Below are 11,991 nucleotides of genomic sequence, written 5' to 3' on the forward strand. Positions count from 1 at the left end.
ACCTGAACGTGTGGGTTCTGGAATTTGTTTTGTATACCATTACCAGTTCCTGCCATTCTTGGTGAAAGGTCTTCCTCCTGCTTACCAAAACCCGAAAGCCCTATTCGTCAAGCTTCCACCAATCACATGACCAAGCTCATGTCTTAGAATATTGCATACAATTGCAGCTCCCATCAGCGCTCCTGGTTAGATCATATGATTACCACATATTTCATATACAAATTGAATGGCCATTCATGCTACCATCTTATCTAGTCGCAACAAATCAGTCGATCATAAAACAAAACCCATTTATAAATCGAAGAAAATACGCAAGTATAACATAGCTAGGTACAGAAAGTTCTAATATAATTACTCCGTTCCATGCTTAAAAAAGAAGACTATTTGCCAAGGCTTCCCGTCAATTACAAGACTTGGACTAGGCCTTAACTTTATATTCGCAGCTTCCATCATCGCTCCTAGCCGTAGGGTCATAATTTGTAGCAGACGGATCGGTGCAACCTTCTGGAACTGGCACATGGACTTGCTGGGCTCCTTGACCTGTTCGCAGGTAACAAAAAGATAAGCCATGAGCCTAATTTTATTTGTTATGTGTGCGTCCGTGCGCATGGACATTAAGAAAGAAAAAAAAAAGAAAAGGAAAATGCTTTGTTAGCCATAGTACTAGTCTAGAAGCGAGATGCAAACCTCCCATCAAGGTCTCTGGGATTAGAGTGCTAACCATAGAAATTTCCAGTCTTAATAGAATCCTCATTGGCATCTCCAAGTGCAGCCTCGCTCAAGTACTTGTCAGCCAACTGCACCCTCTTCACATTCTCCTGCTCCTTCACCAGCATGTTACCATACTCCATAAGCTTCTCCAGGGTCATCTTCGGCTGCTCAAATTCTGGTGGTCCTTCACGTGAGTTAACAAGCCTCTTTCCGACCTTGTCAATTCCAATTTCTGAAAGCCACTTCCTCACTTCATCATCATAGACTCTGGCACGGAGAGCACCGAAGAAGTCTGCATACAAATACAAGATTACCATTGATCAGAGTAGCCATCTATCATTCTTATCATGATTCTACCATTTCAGTACAGTGAATAAACAATCTACTCAAACCCAATGCGATGGCTCTTGGTTATTCAGATCATAGAAGAGCCCCTCCAATATGTCAGCATGATAAAAACTTTCGAGTCATACGTACTAGCAAACTTCTACTCAAGAAAAAATAAGCCAGCAAACTAAGAGCTATAAATGCCATATCAAATTTCCAGGTTCCTTCCAACATGTTCATGAAGATTTGTAGTTTATTCAGATATGATAGTTTTGAATGTTGGGGGGCCTTACCGATAGACTGGCCTGGGAAGGCATCAACAAGCTGGACGATATGTTCCTTGGGAACGTTGTCGGTCCTGAATATACCCTGGCAAACACCAATACGGTCCTCTCTGGTTGGTGCCCAGTAGAATTTTTCCATACGACCATCACGAATGAGAGGAGCATACAGAGTGGAGAAGTCATTTCCAGTAACTATAATGGGAACACGAGCATTCTCCTGCTTGTTGTACATGCCAGGGAGCTGCACATTGGTTGGATTATCAGCGATGTTCATAAGTGTAGCATTCACCATCTGATTGTTGACGGTATATTGAGTGGTGCCACCCATCCTTCCTGCTCCTGCATCAAGATCATTGATGAAGAGACAGCACATCTTTCCCTTACTAATCATGTCTGCTGCCTCGCGGTATCTTTGCCTGATCAACTTTGCAGGTTCTCCGGCATTCCCACTCTCCAATTCTCCAGCGCTCATCATGATAGGGCTAAAGAAGAAGCAAACATCCAGATAAATATTGTGAATGGAAAGCAACAACCAGAATATAAGCATTAGGGAGCTTTGATTCTATGGAGGAAGATATTTCCACAGATAAAAATATCAGAAAGGAATTCATTCACTATGTCACCCATTTGATCAAAGTAACACCGAAGTGGATGCAAATCTTGTATGTATGCATGGCAAACCACATGCATGCATTGCACTTGCTGTCCAAATCGATGACTTGTGTGGTTATTTGAGTCCTGCTTTTTACCCTCTCCATGTTTGAATTTTACATGCTTGGTTTAACATGAAGCTTCCAGCAATTCCACGGCGCAGGGAACAAGGCAAAATCCAGTGAAAGTCTTCTATTGGGGATTGCATTGAGTAGGGTGATGTCAAGGATGAACTTGAAGCTATATTATGATTCAGCAATTGAAGGAGAGAATCAGGTTGACTCTGTTGGGATATGAAGCGGTGCTAGATTCTAATAGACTATGTTGGTCATCGAGCAGCTAGAAGAACTAACTTTATCGTATTATCTAATCGCTCAACGAGATGATGAATGATCAAGCAGAGGGATAACTTTGACCTTGATCAAAGGAGATGGGAATCAAAGGCAACAATTTAATGGGATCTGAAGTACTGACTGAAAATGCTTCATGTGGTCCGGCAATAACAGAAACCAGAAAACCTGGATCAGGTAGAAATTTTCTGCTTGATAGAAAGAGATCCTAGATGATTCCTAGATTCTCTGTGCTAGAATTGAAATTAAAATGGATAATATGGTATAGGACCAGATGATAATATGATAATGAAGAGGAATTGGATGGAGAGAGAAGGCAACACAGGTTAGAGGAATAAGACATCCGATGTTACATAGAACTGGAATAAAATATTAATGAACTTAGCTCAAAGAGAATAGTGGTAGATCTTGTTCAGTGTTGTCACCAGGTGAAGATACAACAGATGCAAAACAGAGTTACCACCCAGTTTCATCATATGACTAAACCAAGTGACTAGTTGATTGATCTCTATACTTAGTTCAATAGATTTAAGAAACGAATCTTTGTACATTTAAATGGTGCAGCAATAGTTAAAACAAAAAGTCCAGAAACAAACAAGAATAATTGAGATCAACTGTTTGGAAAGAAATCAAAAACAAGAAATAAAATTCTAGTTTCTTGCAACTTGTAACCCAAAATAGAATCACAGAAGCACAATACCAATTCATATAAAAAGAGCAATCCTACAGCCTGAGACATAAGACGGATGAAAGAGGAGTGCCAAGCACTTATCAGAAGAGGCAGAAAGAAAAGCAAATAGATGTAAAACATAAGCAGGAAGAAAAACTCACTTGATCCCCATCTTGGCAAAGACAAGTTCACATTGGAAAGATTTCCCTTGACCCTTGCCTCCCCAGATACCCAAAATGAGGGGAACCTGTTGAGAAACCACCAAAAACATTTAGGTCCAACCAACAACTACCGAAACATGACCAACAGAAACCTTTCAAGGTTGCTGTTTGGTGATACCTTAATGTTAGGCAACTTCATGAAGTTCTTGGAGATGTGAACCACAAGCTTGTCCATGAAAGCCGGGGCTATGTAGAACCCATCCACGGTGTTGTCCAAGTTGTATCTGGAAACCGTTACCACCATAATACCAAGATCAGATAAAAATTCCACTCAATATTAATGAACCATACAACATCTAAAATATAAAACTAAAATTTATTAGAGCTCTTTCAGTTCCCTTACTGGCGAAGACCCTGGCTGATGTACTCATAGGAGCTCATGACGGGGATGTGGGTGCCATCACCCATGGGCGCTTGGAAGAGGGAATCGACCAAACCCTTCCCTCTGGTGATATCTTGCTGGTCATCAGATATATCAAACGCAAGCCCAGACCACCTGTCCTTGTCAGTCTGCTTCGACTCATCGATATCGGCGGCCAAGACCTTGAATGTGCCGGTGGACACCTTTCCATGGCTCAGGCTAGAGCTCACCTTCTTCAAGCTGCTCCCGAAGAAGGCCGAGCTTGGAACCGAAGCTCCCGAGCCAGAGCCATGCAAGCTCAGCTGCTCCAAGAATACCAAGACCAGGTCAATTCAACAAGTTAATGACGGAAACCATCTACATGCAATGTTAAGTCTAAATAGGCAGTGAACAGATCCCATTAAAAACAGTACCGGTACTCTGTTGACAGCTCCAACGGTCGAGACAGCAGTAGCCATCTGGAGGCCGAGGGATGGAAGTGGAGGAGGAGATGTCTGATCTAAACCACGGAGAGCTTTGCCACTGGTTTGCTCGAGGTTGAGGAAGTGGGAGGCTTGTATATATAAGAAGAATATTTGGCTCTGGTTTTTCAGCAGTGGTGTGGTGGGGAAGTTCTGAAATTTCCATTGCTTAGGCTCTTGTGGAGTGGCTTTCCAACTCCTAACGGCCACACACTGGGGATTGGGCAAGTGACGCGTGGCAGCAACAGAGCCTACTGTTGCAGGTGCGATAAGTTGCGTCCAAGATAGCGTTACCGCGGGTGGGACCTTTGTTGGAACAAAGGGGTGGTGTTGGTGCCATGAAATATCTTCACCACCAATTTATTCTCTTCGGGTGTTCCTTAACCAGGTAAAATAAAAAAAATGATTCCATTTTATTTTGCTATGATGTTATATCTCAAAAAATGAATAAATGCGTTCAGATTTTTTTCTTCTAATCTGATTGGATTTTTTTTTTTTTTGTCCGTGCGTCCTCATGCACACATTAAGTCTGGATGATGACCTCAGAATGATGGACATGGCACCTAACACCATGGAAACTCGAGTGTTTCTTCACACCGGATATGCTACATTCTAAACCATTTTGATAAACACTCAAATATTCATACCCCAAAAAAATCATAAGGATCCCTCCTCCTGCCCTGTGGTGGGGAGCCGCAGCCACCTGACTTGTCAAGTGAGTGATCCCCTTTTAGCGCATCGAATATTTTCTGGTGGAGAGGGCCCTTATCGTCCCCATCGTCCACAGAGAGTTGCTACGCTGGTATCCCCCCTCCGATTTTCTTACCCAAAAATTTTTTTAAAAAAATCATATAGATTACTACTATCGGGATGCAATGGTGGAAGGAGTATCTTTTAATTGACATAAACAAGCAACCGTGCACAAATATGTACCAAATATTAGAGTAAATACCTGTACTTTCTAACTCCGTGTACTCCCTAAAAGTGATATTTTTGTGTCCAAGTTCATGCATGCATTTGCATCATCAATGTGTTCATCTCATGGTTCTCGCACCAACTCTAATCTTATTGAGCTATTCTCACTACAGCCCTTCTCAGCTACACCAGTTCTCACTCCACCGCATTCATCTCCACTAATAGCAGGGAGGAACCATATCTGTGAACAGATTGAATTCATAATATGGAAGAGCTAGAAAATGGTTATTTTAACTGCACAAATTGCTGTTTGGTAAACACAAATTGCGGCATAGAACTCCAAAAGCCAGAATGGGAGATCAAACTAGATAAATTTTAAGCAGCAGAAAAGCTCCAAAGCAATTGCCACAGAAGGAGTCAGACTAAAATCCCAGATTCTCGGGCTATGCAAAATTCTTCCATGGATTTATTATAGTTGAAGCAATTCCATCCATCATCAGATCAAGCTACCAATCTTTTCTCACAATCACCATGGGGAATAACGCTGAATGAGCAAGTATAATTATAGCTGAAGCAATTTCCAATTCCATCAAGATCAAACTACCAGGCCTCTCTCATAGTTGCTATGCCGAATAAACTCAGCATGAGCAATTATATTTAAATAAAAAAACCACAAAAGTTTTCATATATAACACATACGGTGAAATACTGCACCAAATACATATTCATCACACTGCATACAAACAAACAATTGCATGATTTTGATTGCAGATTCTTTACACCAGAATTCTGGCTAGTGAGACTAGAGACCTCTTACAAGAGAAGCCTGGCTAATGAAACAAGCAACATTGGTTCAGTGGTCCATGCTCAGCCATGTGACAAGGGATAATCCCATCATTTTAGAGATAGAATTGGAAATGAAACCTGATATCTCACTTACAAGCCATGAAATTGTTTAAGAAACCTCCGACAATGTTGCTTGAATTTACGCAGTTCAGGCGCATTACCAGTGGGAAAGGCCTAACCTAGAAAAGAATCATCAGAGGTTGGATAGTCAGTACATGAATCTATGTTTTTTATATCAAACTCACCAGTTTAAGTAACAATTTCAAGCGTACAGCCCAAAGAGGCCTAGTGAAATCATGGCAACTAAATCTGAGCTGAGTTTTGGCAGGTGAGTAAATTCTGGACCTAAGCAAGCAACTAGTTCCTCTGACAGAGATTTAGATTAGTGCTTTAAGACCAGTGCTTAAACTGCTGTGCAGGCTGAATCAAGGCTGACTGTCACATTGAAAGGGCCAGAACAGCAATATTAAAGCTCATGGAACCTGAAAGAAAAGGAAATTAAATCAAGCAAAAGAGCAATGCCACAGCTTTGGCCTTTCAATAGCACCTGAGCTCCAAAATCTGTTGCTGCTTATAAATCTCCTAGACATGCGTATAGAGGAGTATCAACTCATTATCCTCATTGCCCGCTAGAAGGTTTTCCACCTTCAAGAGCAAGCATATGATAGTCTCCAACAAAGGGCTCTTTCAGGTACTTCAACATAAAAAAGACCTGATAGTTCAGTTCCCAGTTGTCATGTCTGAAATTAAGTCTATCAAGACAAAGAAATACTACACTGCTAATATAAGAAACTGTACGGCTAACACTTGCCAAAAAGGACTTCGCTTATAAGAAGACGGGAGAAAAGAAAAATATAACTATAACTGATGAATTCGTCCATCAGTTTGATTGTTTAGTTCCATAAAGACAATCCTTGTTTTTTCTTTCTTTGAGGAAGGAAAAATATAGCTATAGTTAGCAAGTTTCTTACTGAATTATCTAAGTTTTGTAAATCTTTCTTCACCGTTCATTCATATTATGGACTACAGTTGTCTTTCAAATCCTTTCTCATGACTTAAAGGATTCTTTTTGTAGGTTTCTGTCCCTTTCTCTTGAAAGCACTTAAATAGAAAGCCCATTCTAGAAGGCCACTTCAAATAACTTATTATAGATTAAATTATTTGTCACCTATGTATCACTAGATTTACATGATAATGTCATGCCTAATACACACATTTCTCAAGCATTGACCTTCTTGTCACATAAACACCAAAAGCACATTTTCACTTTGTCCATGCAGTTCTATTTCTACTGGATGTCTTCTTATCTCTCCAATCTTTGGTAATAATACATCCACGACACTAAGAGAAATTTTCAGTAGGAGGCTGAACTAAAAGATAATAATTAATAACAAATTCATGGCAGGTGATTTTTATGCCTTGCAACATAAAATACATGGATAAATTAGTCATTTTGGCAAATAAATGATACAAAAACTACTTAAATGCATGACTAATAGAAATATCATCCCTGAGAATGATAGTATAAGAGTGATAAGTCATGTCATTGTGATAGAACAATAAAAAAGTCTCATCCACACGTACAACAAAGGGAGCTCTTTCACGAAGTCAACTAAACAAAAAGATTATGTTAAGAAAAGTACTCATAATGAAATTGTTAAAGATGGAAGATATGAACCCCATGCCAATTCATTTCAGAAGGAGAGTGGAATGAATATGGAGTTTAAAGTATTACCTGAATTAGAACTGTCAGATCTTTCTAATCTTTAGTTCATATTTATCTCCTGAACCACACCCATCTACCATACCCATTACCCAGTTCTGACATGGCGACAATGAATCTGGGCATGTAGAGGGGAGGGATTTGGGTCAATCAGAAGGGCTTCCTCTTCTTGATGGCCGGAGAAGGTCGCGAATTAGGGCGGCGGTGGTCATAGTGGAGGCCTCCGGAGTAGTCACGGAGGAGGAGTTGGTGGTGGCGGGCTTTGGTGGGTCCCGGTAGAGATGGGAGCAGAGATGTGGGAGAAGAAAGGACCAATACCCTCGCCATTCGATCCCATGGTTTGGAGTAAGAAAATAAAAGGAAACAGGAAACCTCACTCAGTTTAAATTACCAGAAGGTGACCACCCACCAGGCCCATACTTCCTTGCATGACTCTTGTTCTGACTTCTGAGCTCGATAGCAAACTGTTGATGTGTACCAATTTTATTGGAGTAATTCCATGCCGCTACTTGTGAGCTCGAAAAGTTCTCTATAACAAGAAGGAGAGGATCAGTGCAACTCTGATGTTAGCACTAGTTCCATTAACAGCAGCATGGTTAAATGCTGAGTTACCCGTTAATTTTTGTGATCTCACTTTCATATGCACAAAATAAACGTCCTGAAGCATTTTGTTTGGTTGTTTGTTGGCAATTATGATTCTTGTTAATCATCACTTGAACAGACTCTTTGCTGTACAAGTTGCATACCCTTAAATTGCAATATGTTGCAATATTAATCATATCTTGACACAACCGCAATATGCTGGCATCAAAATTGGTTATGCAAGATTTTGCCTCAGCAAAGCAAGTTATATAACATAATGTTGGGCAGTGCTAATGTAACATGAAAATCTTTCAGGAAAAAAAAAAAAGGTGTCTTGTTGCTTGTCAATTTGGACTTCGGTGAGTTATTGTGCCCTTCATGAACATAGCAATATAGGTAACCTACACATAATCTATGCAAGTTTTACTTTACCACACATTTTTATGATTCTAAATCATATCATTTTATATACGTATCTGTGTGTATCCCACTGCAGCCTTCATCTTTGAAAGGGCTACAGTGGTTAGCAAGGAAACTGGTTCAGCTTCTAGGAGGATATGGACATAAGTGACACGATGTGTAGCCTAGCTGTTTTGATTTGAATACAGTTATTAAAGTGGTTTACATTTCAACAACCAGCCGTTCTCTTTACCTCACATTTTGGAGTTCTTTTCTCATGACCAGAGCCACAAGAATCGGAGGCTGACTACCTCCTCCCTTCCTTGTTATAAAACTCTCAAATGACTTGTACCTTCCAGATGTCCGAAAACCTGGAAGCTGCTATCATGGAAAGCAAAATCCCACGAGGAGGCAAATTAACAAGACTGAAGGAGGAAGCCTCCAAGCAGGCTACAGAAGCAAGCCGCAATGTTCCTCCAGCTCAAGCCTGCCACCAAAGCCTTCCCTTAGGAAAACATTCCTTCTTCTTGCGCTCTGATCCCTTAGCTGTCACCACTCATCCTTTCTCCCACTCCATTGCCAATCATCATGGAGAGAGTGGCAGAGGAGGATAAAGCTGATGTTGAAGATGAGGGTGAGAAGAGAATGCGGTTGCCACTGCAAACATACGGTGGATGGCATCACCCTGCATTGCCCATGGTGATGATGGAACCTGTCACTCTCACTCCTTTCTTTCATTTGCAGTGCAAGTAGGTGGATTATCTCCAGTGAGCATCCTATTCAGATTTGTTTCTCATGTATTTAATCACTAATATGTTATTTAAGATGAGACGATCTCTAATATTCCAAAATTGTTGCAAGGGTAAAGTACCTGAATGTACAAGTTTATTGATCATTCTCTGCCACCTCTTCCGAAAAAAAGTGAAGGCCAGGGAAGGTGAAAGTTATTACAGACACTAGAATTAAGAAGGACCTCAATTTCCTCTTGAAATTACTATTCCATTCTTATTCCGGAAAAAAGAAATCCAAAAATATAACGGGAGTATCCTCCTTTCGGTTTTGTTATAACAGAAACTATCCTCTATCTTTTTTAGTTGGCACTTGAGACAGAGTGTAAACATCAACTTCAGAATGTCAGAATATTCAGCAAGAAAATGGATGAAAATTTATTGGTAGTCAGTGCAGTAAGGGCAAATAAAATGTTTTGCTGACATGATCACATATGGAACAGGGGAAGAGAAATCTTGATGCTTTTCCAAACAAAACAACTAGCATGTTTATCAGGGGAAAAAAAAAATTTCTTTTGAGTACACATGAGATGTGGAATGCTCAAAGATCCTTTTCTTTCTTTTTTTTTTTTTTTTCCCATTAGATCCTTTGATTTAGTGTCTTAACTAAGAGCTAACATAATCATTTGATTCTGTGATTAGTGCCTTAAATGATAACCAAAACATATGAAATGTAATTCACCAGTCAGAGCTCCTCCATAAACACATACAATTGCATCTGGGGAACAGAGATCATGAAACCACAGCAGATTGAAATCAAAAGATGTTACGTGAGAAATCAAAAGACTTGTGGAGGGAAGAAAAAAGAGACCAATAGATTATCAAGAAGATACTAACAACATAAAATCGCAGCAGACTGAAGAAACTTAGCCTTTTTCTGGAAATAAAAAGGTAGCGTATGCAGATATTAAACCAAAAGATGCCAAGAAAAGGGGATAAAAAAGCCATTTTAGCTTCTTTGTTTGGTTGCCAGAGGACAACTTAAACCCTTAAAAGCACATCGGATGAGTAAATTTAGCCTTTTCTTGGGGAACATTATTACATAAATAGATCAAACGAAAAAACCAAAATCAAAAGAGGAAACAACATTCCAGTTTCTTTTTTTCGGTAACAAACATTTCAGTTTCTTTGATTCCAATAGCTTGCCAGAAGACAAATAAACCCTAGAAACTGATCAGATGGAAAATTTTAACTTATCTTCGAACTAAATGAGGAAGAGATTTTACCAATTGGAGTTCGTTCAGCACATTCTCTCCGAACCCGAAATTCACGAACTCGTCGCGCACCTGGCTGATGGCGTCGTCGACACCGAGGATGTAAACAGCGCAGACCCCGATCGCTATCTCCAACGATCAACGGCTCCCAAAAGCGGAAGCGGGGGCAGAGAACCTCCGGTAGAGATCGGAGAGCGGAAGATACGCGAATCCAAGAGGATTCGAGGGCGATATCATACAGAAATTTGGGGCTTCGGGAGGTCTAGAGTTTGGAGAGCGGCGAGGAAGGAGGGAGAGAAGTGAAGGGGAGGGTTGCGGACGAGAAACCGGGCGTCAAGAGAAGAATATTAATAGATTTGCGTCTGGAGGAAACCGTGCTGCCACGCGAAGGCCGTAGGGTGGCGACATGTAGGCGAAAGCCCGGCCCGCGCCCCTGGTCCATGTATTTCAAAAACCTAATATGGAGCACAACGCCGTAACCAATTATTTCAGACCACGTGTGAAATTTCTATTGGCAAGGAGCTAGTATGCGACATCACGGCATCAGCTCTTCCTTTATAAGTTTTTGTAAGTGTTACAAGTTGAAGGTGGAGTAGATTCTTGTCCATAAAAAATCGATCTTTTCTTTTTTTTTATTTAGATGGATAATTCATAAAAATATCTCTAAATTGCCTAAGGACCACCCCCAGGCAAAAGGAGCTAGCTCCATGTGCTTCTTTGATTAGGAAAGCGGCTGCTGTCCGTCTATCTATTGCACTGGTCTCACTAAATATACCATTATATCAAAATCACAATTTCATTTTGATTTGTAGGAAATTTGACCTCATAAAATAATCCATAATTTTAAGTTTATTGATTAACTATTAGCTATTTAAGTTGCCTAACCATTTAACTAATTGCCTGATGATATATTTGATGCCCATATAGAGTCCTAGTCGAAAGAAAGCTAACTTTGTCGTCGGCATTATCACAAAAAGCAGACCTCCAATAAAAAAAATATTGATGAGAACTATTCTATCATGCATACCTTAGATTATTTAATAAAAAGTTACCACATTATTAAAAAAAAATCAAACTTTTTTCATTCAAATCATCAAAAATTATCAACTAGTAATTAAAGTGAATGTTTTTCCATTCAAAGTTTTGGATAATAGTGGATTCTTTTTTAATAATAAATGATGCGATAACTTGTTATTGTGGGTGCATTTGGTTACACTTTTGATTTTTGATTTTTAAAAAATATTTTTTATTTTTGCTATTGAGTAAAAGAAAAAAAGTAAAAAGTATGTTTGGTAACTACATTGCTACAAAGCAAAAAGCAACATTTGGGGATGGCAGATATAGAGTTCGACGAAGGAGAAGGATTCGGGAAGGAAGGGAGAAGAGGGTGGGGAGGTGAAGAGCTCGATAAGGAAGAAAAGTTCAGATTCTTTACTTTTTGATTTGACGTTTTAGATGTGCGAAAGCAAAAAAAATAAAAAAGTAAAT

General features: G+C 39.8%; 1 protein-coding gene across 2 annotated transcripts; it reads right to left on the reverse strand.

Annotated features, from left to right (window-relative positions):
• Window positions 1-276: 276 nt before the first annotated feature.
• LOC105046370 (ribulose bisphosphate carboxylase/oxygenase activase 2, chloroplastic) lies at window positions 277-4,198 on the reverse strand. 2 transcript variants are annotated; one of them, XM_010924937.4, is made up of 7 exons: window positions 3,989-4,198; window positions 3,558-3,877; window positions 3,333-3,438; window positions 3,155-3,240; window positions 1,332-1,804; window positions 722-1,003; window positions 277-540 (listed from the first exon to the last, which is right to left on the reverse strand). In XM_010924937.4, the coding sequence occupies exons 1-7, from the start codon at window positions 4,031-4,033 to the stop codon at window positions 419-421; spliced, it is 1,434 nt and encodes a 477-aa protein (XP_010923239.1). In that variant the 5' UTR covers window positions 4,034-4,198; the 3' UTR covers window positions 277-418. The 2 variants fall into 2 exon arrangements, with proteins under 2 accessions (XP_010923239.1, XP_010923240.1); XM_010924938.4 differs by having other exon boundaries at window positions 688-1,003.
• Window positions 4,199-11,991: the final 7,793 nt, after the last annotated feature.

This window comes from Elaeis guineensis, chromosome 5 (assembly GCF_000442705.2).
Source record: "Elaeis guineensis isolate ETL-2024a chromosome 5, EG11, whole genome shotgun sequence".
Classification (NCBI taxonomy): Eukaryota; Viridiplantae; Streptophyta; class Magnoliopsida; order Arecales; family Arecaceae; genus Elaeis; species Elaeis guineensis.